We start from the raw sequence: 19,503 nt of genomic DNA, 5'->3' as shown, positions 1-19,503 counted from the left end.
AACCTGTGCAGTGAGGTCTATGGGCTGCAAGATCACTAACAGCGCCAATGACAGTGAAGTATGGCCTTATCGAAAGGAGAATTCATAAGAGGCTGCCCTGGGACACTGCACCACTGTCCTTCTGTGTATCCTGACAATGTTATCTGTCCTCTCAGTACGGAGTATCAAGTGTCTGTCACGAGTACAGAAATTAATTTAATGTCACCTGAAGACATGCAATTAATCTTTTAGAGGTTTTCATAATACCTTTACAGAAAGAGTTGCCAGTTTGGCGGATTTGGATTTTGGGGTTTAGCAGAAGATAAGGAAAATTAATTTTTCATCAGGGTTAATACAAGCTAGCAGGGCCACAAAGGCTGAGAAAAATGGTTTGGGAATTTGTCAAGTGTTGTCACTCTAGAATAATGCTGCTTAGCGTCTGATAGGTGTAATCAAGAGTTGAGATTTCTATAGAGGGGGATTAATCAATTTGCTCACTACAGAATGCAAGTTGGTGATACCATTCCTTCATGGGGTTTAAGAATGAAAATAAGATTTGATCTGTCAAATTGCAAGCAGCTCTGACAGTATCAATAGGCATTTTTATCAGTACATTTTAAAGCATTTGTTATAAATAAATTTGTCCTGCTAATGTTGGTGGCAAATAAACTTCATCTTCCTTGTAAAACTGTCATAATGATTATGATAGAGTAGAAAGCTTCAGCTTGCTAAATTCAAGCAATCCCTCATAAAGTACTGCTTTCAGAATTTGTGACAGAATGGTCTTTATGTTTCTCAAAACACAACACTGCCTATATATATATATGTATAGTGAGAGTCTCACTATTGAAAAACAGCCTTGATAAGTATCAGGGAATCGGTTCTAAAAGTCATGGCCATTGAATGGTGTAATTTCTCATTTTTGTTAGTCCGGTTTCAGATCAAACTGTGCAGACTCTTTTACAGTAGAAGTCTGAAAACCATTCACCGTGTAGATCAAATCCATTTGCCTTCATCTTTTGAGTTTTGCTTAATTACACTCAGTATTTGAAATTTACTTCTTGTGGCACCACTAACAATCTTGCAGTACTTGAAATTTAAAAACTAGTTTTTATACTTTCCCCTGAACAGAACTCCTGCTTAAAAAAAGGCATTTTCATTACTCCAGAATTAACCTAATAATATTGGTGAAGTTTCATTTAAGAGAACTCTTTTCCTGGCTATATGTTAGGAAGATAGACCTTTTATAAACCTTGAAAATTCAGAGCTTGAAGGTCAGAATGATTTGTAATATAGAAATTAAGCAGTAGACAATAACAGAAAAACATTCTTCCTTTATTGGTTTGCAGACAAAGAATGGAAATTCACTTTTCTGCAGAGGACTTTAGAGGAAATCTGCAGTATAAATTCAGAGCTTGTATCAATCAATCTGAGGTCTCTGTGGTGGACTGAGAAGTATTCTACCTGGTGTCAGCACTTTGTGCATCAAATTGTATGAGGCATCCCTGAAAGATGTAGTGTTGCCCTGCACATCCCAAAATGCTTTAGAAAAAAATCAGTTAAAAATGTATTTTGACAAGAGAAGACTTAAAATTTTAATACCTCTTTCTCTTGCTACATGTTTAAATTTGGGGAGGGAGGTGATGGAAGCTAATGAAAAATTAGCAATAGAGAAATTGTCTTTTGGAAAAGCAGAAGTTGATTTCAAAGGAGCTAGAACTGAGACATTTTAAGTAGGAGAGATGCTAGCGTTTTACCTTCTATGATTTAGCCGTCGTTTTGGGCAGCTTCTGCAGTACAACTTCAGTTCACTTGCCTGCTTTGCTGTGTATTTTGATGTACCTTCTGGGTGCCGGCTCGTGTACCTCGTGAGTGAAAACAGGAGTCAATGTATGTGCAGTCATCTTTGCAGTCTCTTTTCCTCCAAAATGTTAATGTTCTCAAATGAGCGTGTGACCTGAAAGTGATGTTCTGAGGTTTTACAGCTTTAAGTCCAGATGTTAAAAGCTCTTGACGGGTGTTTTGCTTGACTTAGTTCTTCGTTGGTGTGCCTGAAGAAGCCACTAATTGTCTTGCGTAGAAGAAGTTAAAAGGAGGATGTTGGTGGCAGTCGCCAGTACTACTGCAGAGGTTGCTCGTTTTGCCTCGGACAGCGCTTGTCCTTGTGCTGTCATATCTTTACCCAGTGAAAAAGGAATTGGTGCTAAAATTTGTTATCTGGGGCAGTGATGTTTTGCTTCCTAGGCACATAGTGACCTAGGAGTCACCTTTGGGTTTCGTTTTCTTAAGAAAACCACCAAATTTTATATTCGGTTGAAGCCAGGGCTGCCTGTAACAGGAGACAACGTGTTGCTAACTTGCAGGGAGCACTGTTAGCCACCTGTTTACAGACCTCTCCTGGGAAGCGGTGCTGCAGGTTCATCTCTGCTTCCCCTCTTCAAGTCATCTCATAAAGCAGTAGATGTTCAGAGATGTATAAAGAAAGGCTTTGATCCAGCTGCCATTTCTTCCTTCTTGTTGCAGGAACAAGCAGACCGTGCTCCATCCCCTTTTCTTACCCTATGGACTTTCTTTATTGTTTTATATAGGATTTCTTGTTTCTGAAATGTATTAATTCATTAAAAAAATCCGGAGATATTTGTGCCTTTCCAGGAGCATTGTTCTAGCAGTGAAGCCCAAAAGTGGCATTTGAGACCCCAGCAGGGAACATACCCTGTCATATATTTCATCAGTGTGAACCAATGTTGTGTGCTTGTGCCTCTGAATCTGTCAGAGTTGTGTGTTTAGTTTATACGGTTTTATTTGGTGATAATTGGGCTTGGTAGTTAAATATTGGGTGGTTGTTGGCCATCCTAGCCTTTTATGGGAAATGATTGTTTCCTTTTGAAGTTTCAGTAATGAGCATGTTCAATGTGTTTTGTACCCGAGGGCTTAGCTCTCAGATGCTCTTCCTGTGTGCTGGGATCACTTTTTGGTTAGAAAAGAAATGGTTGCAAATATTTATGGTTGTTTTTCACAGCAGGCAGTTAGCAGAGAGTAGATTTTAACTCCTAATTATTGTGTTTAAATTCCTCCTAGAATTTTTTTCTTCCTTTTAGTTTCATCATCTTTCAGCGGTTGTATGGCTGAATAAAAGAAATTATCTGGTCAGGGCATACGGTTTATGGTGATGCTGGTATTGGAACTGAGGCTAAAATGAGGAGGATTTCATGCTGGTTTCATGGTAAGGTTTTGTTTATGTGCATGCATTCAGGTTTTTCAGGAGGGGAGGAGAGCTGTTGCTGTTATATTTTTGAGCAGTAATTGAAGAGAGAGACTCTGAAGGGAAAGCTTTATAATTTCTCACTAGTTACTGCTCTCAAAGGTTTATATACACAATTTTCTGTAGCCAGTTTAGCAGAGAAAAAACATAAGTGATTAGAAGTCGAAAAACTAGATGCTGTTTTCTTGCTTTGTCACTTCGGACACTGTGGACGAAAGCCCTTAAGTGGGAAGAGCTTCAAGATTTTCCCTATGACAGATTGTGCTTTTGAAGTGTAGACAATGCAGGGGGGTGAGGAAGCTGATTTCTCTGGGATTTAAATAGTTCTTCAGAAGTTGTTGCCTACATGTGCTTGATAATCCAGAGGACTTGATTTTTAGGGGTGTGAATTGTGAACTAAGGAACTCACAAACGTGAGACTATCCTACATGTCACCTGTACTGGACTATTTCTCTTCAAATGATAGTGAAGAGACTTAGTAACCAGTCCTTAGTAGGTGTTTGCTTGGCTTTTGTTTAAACCCAGTAGAGAGATAACGATTTATATTCTCAACCAAGATAATCTCACTCTTAAGACATAAACCTATTCCTTCAGCAGCTTTGTATTTTTTCTCCTTATCTGCAAGAAATGTGCCAGTTAATATGGAGCCCTCTGGTTCGTGACATATGTTACAGATGCCAAAGGAGTTTTGTCTTGTGAATATTTAAGGAAAGGGAAAAAACCCTGTGTAAATAAAGACGCTTTCATCATATTTTTTTTTTCCTTTAGACATACCTTCTATTTGAGAGCTTTTGCAGGGTTACTCAAGATTGATTAGGGACTTAGACGAAGCCTTCCCCCTGCAGATATAGCGTTCACTAGTATTTGAGTTCTAAAGTTGGAGTCCAGTCAAGGTATGGATACCGCTGTTGAAACCATGCAATAGTATAATGCGGTTTATAGATGTAAAAGTACCTGATCTTTGTCAGGCTCTGCTGTCTCTTGCTCCGGGGGATGTTTTTCAGTGATTGATCTGATCTGGACAGTGGGACACAAATTCAGGAATCACCTGTCTGTTTGTAGAAAAAAACCTGAGCTATTTGGAAGGGATTAATTTCTCTCCAGGTGCTTTCAGCTTATGTTTTTACTGTGTTTGATTGCACTGAGAGGTGTACTGGAAAGAGCTATATTGGATGAGACAGGCACTGAGGTGGTGTTCTGTTGTGCTTGTGACTATAAATATCTATAATAAGAGCTTTATAAAACAAACAAAAAATCCTTGGGGAAGAGCAGTTCCAAGTATGGACAGTGTTTGAGGAAGGAGATTGCTTAAAAGGCTGCTGATGTAGAAGTTGGTGGAATAAGTATGCGCTTCAAAATAAATACCACTTTTTAAGTAGAGAGAGGTTGAAGTTTTAAAGATGAGCAGAGTATTTGCCTAGTTCTTCCAACCTTAACAGTTCTTTGCTCCTGCAATATGTATGTCTCTCTTAAAAAATAAAAATAAAAAATTAAAAAATTAATGCACATCATAGTTCACATGTAAACCTGGAAGAAAGAACGATTTGCAAGGAGAAGTGAAAACGCCTTGCTTCTCTGTATATGAAAAGGCATTATTGAACGTTGTAATTATAGCAAAGTCTGAATGAGGTAAACTATACTTCAGATACTGTGGATTTATTTTAGGCTGAAGCAGGATTTCCAGGCTGATCCACGGCCGCCGGTTTGCTTCAGCAGGGAAACCCGCTGGGCATTCTGTGGGTGCCGAGTGAGCTGGATGTGGCAGGAGGCTGCTGAGGGCGAGGGTTTGCAGTGCCTGGACACTGAGCCGCTTGTTGTGTTGTTGATTTCAGCAGGGGGGAGAGGATGCTGGCTTTTTTCACCCAGAGGGCCAGCCCCAGCGGCCTCAACAACCCCCGGAGCCGAAACAGCAGCCAGTGCGGAAGGTCACATTGACAAAGGGAATGCAGCAGCAGCAGCACCAACAGCAGCAGCAGGCACAGATCCATTCACCAGCTCCTCAAGGAGTCAAAAACATCCAGGGAATCCATCAACCTAAAAAGGTGATTATTTTTTTTTTGTTAGATGCATATTGCTGCTAGAAGTTTTACTGTCTAGCTGTGTTGCTCTATTAATAACGAGCGTTCTGTTTGCCAATTGTTAGCGCAGGGCTGCATGACCCGGGAGATGCATAATTGCGTATAAAGCTTTTAATTTAGAGAGGTCTGTTTTTACCCAGCACAGACTGGAGACGCCTGCAGGTTGTCTCATCTGCTGACTTTCCGGCCAGCACAGCTCTCCCTGGGGGAAATGCCTGCGTCCCAAGATAGCTGCTGTGGGAGATGGTGTCCAACATACTTTCTGGTTTTAAAACCAAGAGTTTTTCTGAAGATGTGCTTAAGCTTTTATTGCTGCTGTTTCCTGCATACGTAGGAGCACACAGCAACTGTTTCAGGATGCTCTTTGGTCGATCCTCAAAGTTGGTGTGGCTCAAAATGGTTGGTGACCTCGTAACTGGAGTTGTGCACTAGGAGGAGGCAGGAGAGGATTCTGGTGGCACTGGCATGTGCCTTCTCTGCATTTGCAAACTGGCACGCTCCCTGAAAATAGCTGGTATTTTGGCTCTTAAGTTATATCTTGGTTTTGAACTGTTGGCCGTAATCTTCCTGCTTCATGCAAGGATTAAGTTTCCTTGCTGATGCAGAGGGGTGTGGTGTGTCCTTACCCTCCATAGGCTTTCCAAGCAGGAATCGAGAAACCGTGTTGAGTGTTAATGTTAAGCGTTAATTATGTTAATTCTGCTTAATGTTTGTTACTCTGTTTCATTGTTATTTTTCCTCTCTCTGACTGGTCAATCTTTAATTTACAAGAATTAAATCCACGTTTCCTGCTCCAGAGGATACTGTGGTGCCAGATCCTACAGGATTTGGGGGAAAGGAACTTGGATAAAAATTGTTTTAAAGTTATTTGCCATATACAAGTACTGCATCCTGATACCAGCCCAAGAGTTGGTAGCAATAGAGACTGGAGACCAGTTTGCTGGTCTTGTGGGTACATTAAATTTACCCATGGGTTGAGAAAAGGGAGTGGAATCAGTGTTTGGTTTTTATTTTGGCCAGACTCAGAATATGGGAGCTGAACGCGTGCTGCTAATGTGAGCAGTGTTGAAAACTAGGTTATATATTTTGGTCTGAGACCCTCCGGTGCTTGGTTGATCTGTGCTAATGCTGAAACTTTTAGCCTCAATGCAAAAAAAATAAATAAATAAATATATATATATATATAAAAAAAACCCCAGTGTATAGCTCACTACCTTCTAAAAAAAGGTTTGCATAAGCAGTGGATGAATATGTTAATACGTAGCCTTTCAAATTAGCAAACAGCAACAAGCTGTTTTAAATCAAGGCTTACTTTAATCAGGTCTTTAAGTAAATCGCCAACTTTTGTATCGTCTGTCAAATGTGGCGAGCAGAAGCACTAGGTAAGTAAATCAAAATACCGTTACTTTTGTTGTTGGCAGGTCATTATGCACGGGAGAGGCAGAGGAGTAGCAGGCCAGATGGGCCGAGGACGCTTGATGCCAAATAAACAGAACCTGCGAGTGGTGGAGTGCAAACCTCAGCCTTGTATTGTGTCAGTTGAAGGGCTTTCTTCATCAACTACTGATGTCCAACTGAAAAACCTGCTGATGTCAGTGGGACCCATTCAGGTAGGTCAACCTCGCTTTATCATTTTTGTGCCAAAAGGCTTTCATTCCGGAAAGCTCAATTAATTCCCTGACACTAAATACAATGTGTGTTTATTGGTAATTTATGTTTGAAGGCACCCCCACCCACCCACGCTACACCTGGTAGCAAAGACAAGCACGTGATGATATTGCGGCATGGGAGGTACGGTAGGATTGTGCTAACCATCACGTTCCTGCTGCAAAAGTCTCCTTCATTTTGGAGTTCTTGTACTATCTGTGTTGTTTTCTTAGACGATATAAGCATGTGGGTTCTATGATGTTGTTTAAGCCAAATGATTGTATCAAAGCAAATATGTTTTGGCTGCTCTCCTTTTTTTTATTGTTGACTTGCATCTGCCCTCTTTGTTTAACATTTACCTGTTCCTGTCATTGCAGTCCTGGGGTAGGAGCACTTAATCTCCACTAGGTACTGGTCATCTTGTACCATGTAGCACCATCTACTTTTTCAGATGAAAATGCAGTCTCCTTTGAAGGATTTTCTTTATAATTTTTTTTTTTTTAAGAAAGTTCCCTTTAGGAGGGGCCTGTGAGCGACGTTGTAACACACACACACACACACACACACACACTCTCTCCGAAGCTTCTGTTTGTAAACTGCCTCACAGAACTGATGTATCGCTTCAAGTCACTTTAGGAAAACAGGAGGTTTTCAAAGCACTGAAGAGCTTAGGAGACCCTATCTGATTTATTGTTAATACATTTGAAAGTATCAGTCAATGAATATTGAAACATACAGATGAGAATTTTTTTTCCTTGGGTTTTTTTTTTTTTTTTCACTTTTGGGTGCTCCTTTTGACAGGATCAGCATTTTCAGATAGTTGCAATGCATGGGTTGGAGCTATGCTGTGAGACTTCTTTATTAGTGGGATCATCTCTCTGTTGCAAAATATACTGCTCTCCTAAAGATGTACACTCTGCCTCACTTCTTCCCAATTCAGTAAATGGAATAATGCTGAATTATTTAAGTCGTCAATTCAGAGAGGTTTAATTTGTTTGTGAAAGCAAAAATATTCTCACAAAATACTTTGTCCCTTCATGTTCTGTAGTACTCTAGGAAATTATTCATACAGTTCCAAAGCACATTTATTCAGTGTTTACTTGCTAAATCTTGCATGAGAATATTAGAAGGAGATTAATAGAAAACCTGCTAGGAAATACTCACAATTGAGAGAAGTTATTGAGAATGTGCTAAAAAATTTATTCGGTACTTGCTGTTTCATAGCAGACTCCAAACTCTGGTCTCTCAACTCAATGTCACAGACCAATTTAGAAGGATGTACTTACAGGAAAAAAACCGACAACTAATTTTCCAGTGGGATTTGATACATCCCTGTGCCCTACAGAACTTGTATTCTTGCAGCAGCATCAGCTGTATCTTTGGAAATTATGGTTTCTAAATATTCATCTGTTTTCACCTCATCAGAGATCTAGAAATAGTACTTGAAAGAGATGCATGAATTTAGTTAATGATGCAGAAGGCTTTTGTGCGAACTCTGCCCTTGAATTTCAAGTCTGACTTGTAGAAAGCTAGAAATTTCCTGGCTTGTTTTAGACTGGACAATGTTTCACAAGTGTGGATAGTGAGATATGTGGGGGTGAAGTGACCCTTTTGTATGAAGAGTATGAGACTGGGACCACCATATGCAATATTTAAGTCTTTTGGGGTTTTCTTTTTTCATCGTACTGTGATGTACCACAGAAGAGTTAAGACGGCAAACGAGGAAGAGGCAGCAGCAATTTCAAGTGCCTTGTAAGACAATAACTGAAAACAAAATGTTTGAAAAAACGTTTGTGTTGCTGTTCACAGTAAACACTTCTGTACAGACGGTGCTACATTTTGAAAGGGGTCAAAATCCCAGAATGCAAAAGTGGATTTTCTTGTGGCTATAAATTAATGGGGTTTTTTCTAGTGTTTGTGCTCATTGCTGTACAAATTCCCCTGCAACTGGAAATGGTGAGGATTCTGTGACAGAGGAGGAATGCTCTGCTTGGTACTTTCCTCATTCTTCCTTGAAAATACATTTCATATCAGTGACTTCCAATGAGGAGAGCAGAAGTGAGCCACTTGAAGGAGAGCCGAGTAGTGAATGGAAGGGTTCCTTGCCAGGTGGGCTTTGGGGGTTTCATGCGTGAGGACAAAAACTGAGAGGCAACGACAGGTCATGGCCGTGACCAGAGCAAAGAGATCTCGGACAGTGCAGAGCTCTGATCTTCTAAGATGAAGCGTTGCAGCTTGATGAACTGAAATAGAAGGGATCTGGGGAGATGGCTGTTGTGAGCAAACAGCAGGTGAGAAATTCTAGCTGCTTTTTTGGAAATTAAGCAAGGTGCCTATGTTTTTAGCTGATTCAGATGGGAGTACAAGAGACAGAGAGGAGGGGAAGGTGAGTCTTTAAGATGTAGTATATCCTGTCTATAGCTGTTGACTATATTCAGCAAAACTTTCCTTAATGAGCTGAACTCTGAGACATCAGTTTCTTGAATTTTATTTTTCATGGAGGGTAGAGGGCACATGTCAAACTCATGCTTGTTTTTTGCAATTGTAAAAGATATTTCAAATCAAAATCAGAACTTAATTTTTTTCTTGCCTGGTTGGTGTCTTGAAATGACACATGCTGGTTATCCAATACCAAAGCCCTGGTTTAAGGTAAAGATTCCCAAACTATAGGACGTACGCCTCTAATGGTACGCAAGCATCTTGCTTCAAAGCAACATGCAAACGCAGTTCCTACGCCTGAATATTGCCTCTTGTGTATCAGTTTCTGCTGCAGTCCGGACATGAACGTGGGAATGGCTGCACTGAACAGTAGCACCCAGAGAAGGAGAAGAAATGCTCCCAGTGATCTCTCAGCTCTTCGACAACAAGAGTAGATTGCGAGCACTTGTCCCATCTGGTACAGGACCTCTGCTTAATCTGCACCTTCTGTACTGGTGTACCTGTAGAGCAATTGATTCCACACCAGCTCCTGTTTTCAAATACATAGTCTGGCTCCTGATTTTGTTGCAGTTTATCCTGCATGTGTTGTCTCAGGAAGAGGATCTTTCCTGGCATAACAGAAAGTTTTAATGTATTTATGGGAAAAGTCTATGCCAGTTGAGTGAATGGGGAGGAAGAGATTACTTTGTTTTTCTGGGCGCAAAAGGGTTGGATTTTCATTTTTAGCTTTTTCATGTCACTATCATTATCAAGATACAAATACCTTGCACAAATCTTGGGAAGTTGAAAACTTCCCTCAATGTATGATGTTCAGCACTCTCTAGCTTTGCCATCAGCTTTCATTCAGGTGATTGTTCTGTGAGCCAGGGTTTGGGGACAGCTGGGCATGCATAAGAGAAGATGAAGGAGACTTTTACAGTTGAAGTTGTAAATTCAGCATTTTTTCCCTTCACTACTTTAGAAACGGAGAAAATTATCTTTTCCTGTATATGAACTTTGAAATATCCTCTACTGCCTAATCACTAAAGACTCGTTAATTCTCATCCTTGCTTCATTAAAGCTGCTCTCTTATTAACATAGGAGAAAAAATACCATTAAGATTCTCAAGATAGTGAGTACAAGAAAATCTTTGGGGCTCCAGGAACAGCCCCTTAGTCATAGCTGCATAGCTGTCATAGTTTACGACTCAGGCATTATTAAAGTAGCAGGAAAAGTACTTCCTTTCAACATATGGTTTGCTTTCAAACTCTTTCTGGAGAAGATAAGCTTCCAGATATAAAAAATGTACCCGCAGTAAAATCTGCTGAATCTAAAATAATTGCCTACTATAAATAAAATTACGCATTCCAAAGTGTTGGAAAGTACAGAAGATTCCTGAGCACACCACCAAACTAGAGCCTCCTGGGCACCGCGCTGGAGCAGTGACATTCAGTACACATCCATCCAGAACCACTTGCCAAAGTAGATTACTAATAAGTTGCAAAGGTCATGAAAAACCCAGTGCATTTTTTTTGGTGCTCTTGAGTCTGGGTTTAATGTTTATACTGTCTAAAGAGACTTGTGTTCAACTAGTTATTGTCACCTTCAGATTATTATTTTTTTTTTAGGATGATGGCAGGGAGAGGGGAGTTATCTCCAGATAATTTGAATACTGAGTGATCGTTCCGTGGAGGTTGTTCCATCATCATCTTTAATCATGTTTTCATACATCAAATAGTTGCAAATATATAACATCAGCGCAAAATCGCGGTATTGCTTTGTGAAGGCTTAAGATCATAAATTCTGATGTGAAAAAAAAAAAAGAAAATTAAAATCTCAAAAAACTCCACAATTGCATATTAGAGGTGACGAGAATGCTGCGATTATAGGTGTATTTTGAGTAGTTTTACAAATACACGTTTTACTCTGATAACGCAGTCCTTTCTTTTCTGGTCTCAGAAGGGAAAAACAATAGCCATGTTGATGTGCTTTTCTTTGCTTTCTTAGAGTGACAGTGCTACCTAGTGCTCAGTTAGGGTAAAGGCAGCTGTCTGCACTGACACTGTTCAAAATCAATTACTTTATTTTTAGTTTAAAGGCTTGTCAGTGGAAATGATGAGCGTGCCCAGAACATGAGTGCTCCGCCAGGATCAGCAGGGCAGTTCCCTGTGTGACACAGCACACGAGGCGCGCAAGGCTGGCGTGGTGACCTGTGTGGTCTTCCTACCTGTATAAACAGTTTCAACCAAGAGTTTTTGCCAGCTCCACCGACTGTGGGAGAAGACATGGGCAGTCCTGCTCCATCCTTGGAAGAAGAGCAGCTCCGTATTAAGCCTGTCCAGTTGAGCCCTGCTGTAGAGCAGTATGTGAGCTAGAGGTGCCCATCTCCGTGATAGGAGAAGATCCTTCCTTCTCGTCTCATCTTGCATATGGAGATGGAAAGCTGAGCACTTTTAAAGGCGGAGAGTAGGAAGTCAAAAGTGGCAGAAAAGCAGGAAGGAGGGACAGAAGGTGGAAGAGATCAGTTGCAACAGCTGAGGATGAAATAAATATATTCTGTTCCAGCCTCTGTGCCTGTTGGTAATGGCTAGGAAGTGTTGCTCCCAGGGAAGATGCTTCAGGTGTCAGGAGACTGTGACAGTAATAAAAATCTGTCTGCATTTACTGATGGGAGGGAAGAATAATAGAATCCAATCTTTCTTTTTAGAAAGCACCTGCCGTGCTGGTATGTGACTTGTTGCAGAGCAGATTGGATCACGCACTGGAGATGATGTTGGTTGGCAAAGTTTACACTTTCTTTTTGCACAGACCCTTTATTAGGAGCTTTGTGTGGACTGTCACTCCTGGTCCCAAACTCACTGATGAACTGAATGTATGGTCTATTAGGTAATCCATTTACTTCAGTGAAAGAAATGAAGTAAAGAAGGAAACTTTTATTTCTCGTGTGTCTTCTGTAATTGAAATGAGTGCTTGCTCCAGTCTCATTCCTACCTGCTTGGTTTCTACCTCCCAGTGCTCTGTTACCTCCCTTTTAATGTCTTCCTCTCTGTGTAACCTCAAAAAGTTTTTGGTGTCAAAGATATATGCTTTCTGCAAGAGATCTCTTGCTTTCTGCTCATGGATGTCCCACTGCTCGTCTCAAGGCTTTGTTTTGCAGTGAAAGTTAACTAGACGTTATTGTGCTGCTGTTATCATACAGGCTATTTCAGTATTATTTTCATTGATATTGTAAAAGTATAGATTTCATGACAGAGCATGTGTAAAGGAGAAATTTGAGCGCAGTGCAGGTCTGCAAGCCTAAATAAATGTCTGCAGAGGGGACGGTCCTTTTATGATATTCATGCTTTAGTCGCTGGTAATAGCTCAGTTGCAGAAAAAACTAGAGCTTCTGATGTTTGGGTTTTTTTGATTGTTGAATTATATAGCATGTTTTAAAACAGTTGTAGGCAGACTCTCAATCTAAAGCATGAGCGATCATGAAATATTTATTGGTTTTGTTTCATTTTCCATTGCACACAAGATCTGCATCTTCCCACGGCAGTGCCTAAGGAAGCAGAAAAAAAAATATAATAAAAATCAGTATGAACTCTATGCTGCCTAAATCCTTTCCATACAAAATACTCCTCAGTCTAAAACGGGGTTGTTTTTTATTTTATTTTATTTTTAATGCTGGGAATATGTCAGAATGTAATCTCTGTTCTCCAGAGTCAAATGGGAACATGCCCAGAATACCCCTAATCTCAGGCTTGTCTCAGGAAGTGCTGTACAGTATATCCGTATGCCTGAATCTGTAAAGTAACCAGTCATTTGAAATCCCTTGGAAGTTATTGTGTGTATTGTCAATCCTTTACACCTGAGTGGATCCGGGAAGGGGTTTTCATCCTCTGGTGAACGTCTGACTAGGTCAACTTAAAGAGAAGATGTGAATGAAGTTGTTTGCTGAGAGCTGTGACGTTTGGAAGGATTGTGATATTTCAGTTTAGGAATTCATGATAGAAGGAGATTCTAGTGGAGCACAGAGTGACAACAGGGAAATCTCCTGTGGAGGAAACGTGAGTGTCCTCTTGTTAAATCGGAAGTGATGCTCAGTAGAACCAGCCCGTCTCCAGAGGCAGCGCTGCGTGGTTGGCTGTTTCCTGCATCCCCTGACTGGCCTTTGGCATCCTGCAAATCAGTTGGTAACAGAGTAGTACTAAATTCAGATCAAATTCCTAATGAGGCATGATGCTTTGGGAAAGAGATTCATATTTTTATCATTATAATGGAGATCATAAGACTAAGGATTACTTTAGTATTGTGTGTTCTTTGAAAAGGGGAGAACAGCTGTCATTAGTACTATATGAAGACCTGTCTGATGCTCTTAGCTTCTTTGTGATATTACTTCAGGTCTAAAGCCAACACACTGAGTTACTTTTTAAAATGTCATTAATCTGTGGTACTGACTGTACCTAAGCATTATTGAAAAAAGGATTTAATATAGATTCAGTTGTGTCTGCCTTTAACATACAGTAGGGTATTACTCAAGCCTTAAAGTATAAACCAGAAGTCTTCTAGTTTTTGTAAGGAAAAAAAACCCCAAACAACTTACCACCAATAGTATGCAAAACAATTGTGTTACAGCACTCGAGTCTCAGCCGTAGCACGAGCTGTTAAGGACTTGAACCTGGAACAGGTCACCCTGTGGCAATCCTGGTGGTATTTTGGGGAATGTGGTGTTGCAGGAGGGCTAGCACTTCTCACAAAGGACTGATATTTTTGCATAGACTCTCTGTTGGTCCATTTGGATTTGTTGGTTCAAATGATGGACAAAACCTTTTCTGAGCAAATTAGAATTTTGTAAATCTTGCCCATATTAAACGTTGTCAAGCAAAAATATTTTCTTCAGGATTAAAAATTGTTGTGCTTCTTCCTAATTTTCACACACTGAGGATTTATTTTATTTTTTTTTCCTCTCAGATCTGTATTTTTTCCCACTTTCCTTTGGCAGTGATCTTACCGGCCTCTTGCTATTATAGCTAGCTCGTGCTTCAAGGCTTCTTGTGTGGTGATGTGTAGGAAAAACATCCATAATTTCATGGTTCAAGCAGAAGGTTTAACAGCCAGTGAGGTTGCTAGGCCAAAAATTAGACTTAATTGCTTCCTTTAAAACCATGTAGTTTCTGGTCATGATATTAGATATTAACTGAAAAAAAAAACCCTCAACTCTGAACATGTAGTAATTGCAAATAATTGTTATTAACTTCAGAAGTAAACAGGGTCAGTAGCTAAAAATGTACAAATACTAGATTAGTTGATTTAGTTATACAGAGAATCATGCAAGAAGAGCTTGTAACATGTAACTGCAGTAGTTGAGAAGACCCTGATGCTGGAAATTACGTGGCCCAGCAGCGAGGCAGCCAGGGGTGGTGTTTGGGCAGTTCAGTGAAGGATCAGATGGGTTGGCTTTTTGTTTCCACAGTCGTCTGTATTGACAAGTGAAATTAAATCTTATAAAGATGCTTTTCAATAGACTTAGTCAAGAATCAATGCCTTGTTGCCAAAGCAATTGAGTGTTAGAATTAAAGTATATTTAGTGTTCTGATTGCGTATTTTTGCTTTGGAAAATAAGGCAGTAAGAACAGGCTGTGACATAATATCCAAACTAGTCAGTCAGTAAACATTATTAATTCACATGAAAGTGCAAGTTGTCTATAATAAGATTTAGATACTTTGTCTAATTTTGCTAATAAGTCTGCACTATACCAGAATGTCTTCCTTTAGTTAATTTTTTTATATACTAATTACCGAGCAGCTTCTTAATAATTCATCATTATTACTGTATAAACTGTAAAATCACATTTTGCTTTTGTGCACCTCAAGAATATGAATACAGTAATAGCTCAATTATTGTGGAAAAGGTCACTAAATGCAGCTTGTCTTCTTCAGCTGATCACAACAGGGGTCACAAAGCATAAAGCATTGGGAGAATCTCCTGTGGTTGTTGAGTGAGACCTGATGTTGTTGTTGGGCTGGAGATGGTTCAGGAGAGGGGAGAGCAGCAGGTGACAGCAGGACATGCAGGGTACAGCTGAAGGGATGCAGCCCCGGGTTCTTTTTCACCACCTTTTGTCCCGCTGTTCTCTGAAGTATTTGTCCTTTCAGTGATTGAAATAGTTTTTTCTCTCTTTGAAAGGAACAGATTTGCTTCTCTTTTTTTTTTTTTTTGTTAAATTGGAATTCGGAGATATTCCCCCCCCCCCCCGCCAGCTCTTAAAAATCTCTTGTTTCTAAAACTTATTTAATGGCTGTGATTAATTCTTAGCCTTCAAAACTTAGTCCTTAGTGGTAGGACTTACTTAGTCCTTTCAGCCAGAAAAGTGGTGTCAAGAGAATGTGTACTAGATACAGTTCTGTAAATGATAATAAAGTGACATCAAGCAGAGAGGAGAACACATACTTGAGCACCTCCTTCACCCACTCCAGCGGATAACCTCCAGGAGAACTGAGCTTTGTCCAAGGTCTTTCACTGACTGGTGGTTTGTGCAGCATGGCTGTATTCTCATTGATAAAATGTGATTAACCTTGTCAAGAGCTTTCTCATTTAAAAAAAAAAAACAACAAACAAACAAAAAAAACCCCACAACTAAAAAAAACCACCAAAAACCAAACCAAAACAACCCAAAATCATCTGCCAAGCGTTTTGTTTTTTTAAAGATCAATCTCATTCCTACCAGCTCAGAAACTAAGAAGTTGCAGTGACTTAGCTAAACCTTTCCCTCCTGGCAGCTTTCCAAAAACTATACAGTGCAGGTAACCCACTGAAGCCCATCAGATTTGCTGAATCGTTTAACTTTTCCTCAGCTTTCACTTAGAAATCACAAGAGCGATGGAAGTATTAGTCACTTCTGTGACTTTCCTGGCGAGTGGGAAGTTTCCTGTCAATTACAAGAAAGGTCCAAGGTAGCTACTGCCAAAGTTAATAACTTCAAAATCCCAGATAGGTAGGTTACAGAAAGAGCCTAGAGCTGAATTGTCAGGCTTGAATGCAAAGCAATATGACTATCAGGCACCATGGCTCTTATTAAATAAGCATCTTATCAACAAGAGTCTTACCTGTTCAAAGAAGATATAAGTAGGCAATTCTAATAGCAAATTTCATCTAGGCATTTGATGTCTTGCTTAAAGTGCTGCGTTAGATTGAGTGAACAGGGAAGACATCAGTTGTATTAAGAATTCATTCACTGAGAGATCTCAAAGTATGTCACCCTTAAAATGTATCAATAAGTGGGGTTGTACATAGCTTCCCAAGGAATAGTTGTTAGTGTAAAGATATGTAGTATGTGTTTTAATAGTCTAGATGATGATACAGAGTTTTTTCAGGTGAAACTTAGGTCATCAGAGTGCTGGAATCATCCAAACGTGAGGGGATGCTGCTGCATTCCAGGAGAGATGCAGGAGCAGAGAATTATGCTTATATGTAACCACCAGGAGGTTATAATGAAATCTAGAAAAGTTTTAAGGTTCCTATATGTGTATGTGTGTGTGTGTACATATATATATATATATATGTAAAGCTCAGTTCAAAACTGGATTGGCTTTATGTTGGAACTTATGCACAGAAGAAATGTTAGGATTTCTTTAATTTTGCACTCAAAGCCAAAAGAACAACTGGGAACAGGATGCTGAGTCAGAACAGTGTCTGAATCAGAATTCTGTCTTGACCATGCTGCAGTGTAGGCCATTAAACATCCAAAACCTGCTGTGAGATACTGGAATCACAGGACCGCTCTCCTGGATCATCTTGGCATTGCCTGGACTTTTCCTGATGCAACGGGGAGCAAGGACATGAGTTCTCCAAAGCCCTGACTGAGACATGCTGTTGTTTTGGAGACAATACCACACAGGGCTTTTTTGATAGCTATAGCATTGTGAAATGCCGCTCTCGGGGTATGTGAAGCACATATCCCATGGACTTGTCTGGGCAGATGTGTGTTCCATGGTTTCCCATTACTAGGAGGACTTGGAAGTGGTGACTTAAGTCATCTCATCCAGGGTCATGTGGTTGTTAGTGTCTGTTAAAAGCTACCCACTTGTTTTTGTTAAAATAGTGTGAGGATATACAGTCTAGGGACCAAAACCTATCACTTTTTTCCTGTTTCTGTCCTGTTGAACCTGTGGAAGTCCCAAATCCTTTAATGTACATGAGATGAATGACTCCAGGTGCTTGTGTGTGAAGTTGAGCTCTGCCCAGTTGAATGTTTCAGTTGGTGAGAGTTTGGCTGCAGGGTTTGGTTCATCTGTATGGATCGAATTGAAGAGCTGTCACCTTTGCTTAATGAGTGATGGTCTGGGTTTTCCAGTTAGTACAGTTGCTTAATGCTCAAACACCTTCAGCTGCGTCCCCGACTGCAGTCTCAGAAGTGTCTTTCCATTCCCTGGACACCAATAAGTGTTTCTGAGAAAAGAAATATGACAAAATTTCAATGAGTTTGATGCAAAATTAATTTAAAGGGAACTTCTAAGTGAATACTAAACATATACTTTGGCTTTTTGTCTCTGCAGAGTTTACAGATGCTTCCTCAGCAACGGAAAGCCATAGCAAAATTTAAGGAGCCAGCACATGCTTTAGCATTTCAACAGAAATTCCACAGGTAAATAATTAAGCTCTGCTGCCGCCTCGGTTCCTTGCCTCCCTGCAAAGATTAAATCAGTCTCCTCTGCTCAGTGTTTCTCTTAAGCCAATCAAGCATCTGTTTATTAGTGACCTTCACAGAACCTCCTTGTCTGTTCCCCACCCCTAGAATCGGTTTGAGTACCAGGTTTATATTTCTTTTAACTTTTAACAGGCACATGATAGATCTGTCCCACATAAACGTGGCACTGATAGTTGAGTGATGTCTGCTGAGAGAAACCCTGACACTAACAGAAGCGCACTGTGGAGCTGCACAAGACGCAGTGGCAAAACCATCGGGTTCTGAACTTTCAGCTTAGTCTTTAATTGCTGTGTTGAACTACAGAGAGCAGCAAGATGTCCTCCAGAAGAGCTGAACTTGAGAGGATCTGCAAAGGTGGAATTTCTGTTCGGTTTGTTCACGTTCTGTTGTAACCACGTGGAACTACAGAATTCTTTTCAAAATGCTCTCGATGCATGTAGACACTGTTCTTCAAGATCCTACTGTGTGACCACAGTGACTTGAGAGAGAACGTATACATCGAAAGATTTAAAAACTTTCTTCATAGCAAAGAATATTTGATAATGGTTGCTCTTATCTTCAGTGCGAGGTATTTGAATGGAAACTCACTTTTCTAAACAAAACACGTTAGTTCCGTTGTATATCGGAGAGCACAGAAGGTTTTCTTGCCTAGATTTAAACGTGGTCTACTTCACCGAATAGCAGTACGCTGGGAAGCTTTGGAGGTGACACTGGAAAATTGTAGTTTCGATCTTTGTAAATATGTTAAGTCTGTCTTTGCATTTTTCTATTCCAACACAGACTTCCATCTTCTCCTTCCAGCTCCACTTATTCCATAAAACTCTGCGTAGGAATGACATTGCTGTATTTTCCCTTGGTTTTTAAAAGCAAGAATCTTTGCCCTTCAGTAGCATCGTGGGGTAGTGAACTCCCAAGTTGTAACTAGGTTGTTTTAAATGACGTTGCCAGATACAAGGAAAAAGAAATATTTAGTGGCTCACTTCAAAAATGTTACACAGGAAGAGCGGTGCATTCCTAATAGTTCATTTGGGCTAGTGTTTCATGATTGCCGAATGCTTTCTTTTGATTAGGTTTTTTTTCTTTGAGGTTTATTTTGTGACTAATGCTGAATCATAAGAAACCCATAACTGAAAGGACTTGGTTTGATCTGTTGTTCCCAATAAATACAGGACTATAAAGACATTGTGAATCTGCTGGTGAACGTGGCAGTTCCCAAAAATTACATGCAAACATTAAGGAGCCTATATTTTATTCAAAGTAAAATCCATAATAATTCCTTTTGGTTAGAACCATCTAGATGGTGTTGCCAAAGGAACAGGTTTTTTCAGTTACTTCTGAATAAACTTATTAAAATGTCATCTTTATATTGATTCCAGTTTTTATGAACATTTCCTTAGTTTTTAGACTGTGAGTTCTTGCTTTGTCC

General features: G+C 39.9%; 1 protein-coding gene across 1 annotated transcript in view; it reads left to right on the top strand.

Annotated features, from left to right (window-relative positions):
* Window positions 1-19,264, top strand: part of RBM33 (RNA binding motif protein 33) — a 95,169-nt gene extending 75,905 nt beyond the window's left edge. The window contains exons 15-18 of the mRNA XM_074157636.1: window positions 5,077-5,283; window positions 6,741-6,929; window positions 17,926-18,014; window positions 18,210-19,264. Coding sequence (XP_074013737.1) covers window positions 5,077-5,283; window positions 6,741-6,929; window positions 17,926-18,014; window positions 18,210-18,258 — 534 coding nt within the window. The 3' untranslated portion in view covers window positions 18,259-19,264. The remainder of the gene's footprint in view (window positions 1-5,076; window positions 5,284-6,740; window positions 6,930-17,925; window positions 18,015-18,209) is intronic.
* The last annotated feature ends 239 nt before the right edge of the window (window positions 19,265-19,503 follow it).

This window comes from Numenius arquata, chromosome 12 (assembly GCF_964106895.1).
Source record: "Numenius arquata chromosome 12, bNumArq3.hap1.1, whole genome shotgun sequence".
NCBI lineage: Eukaryota > Metazoa > Chordata > Aves > Charadriiformes > Scolopacidae > Numenius > Numenius arquata.
Note: the sequence above shows the minus strand (reverse complement) of the source record. Positions and strands in the feature narration are given on the sequence as shown.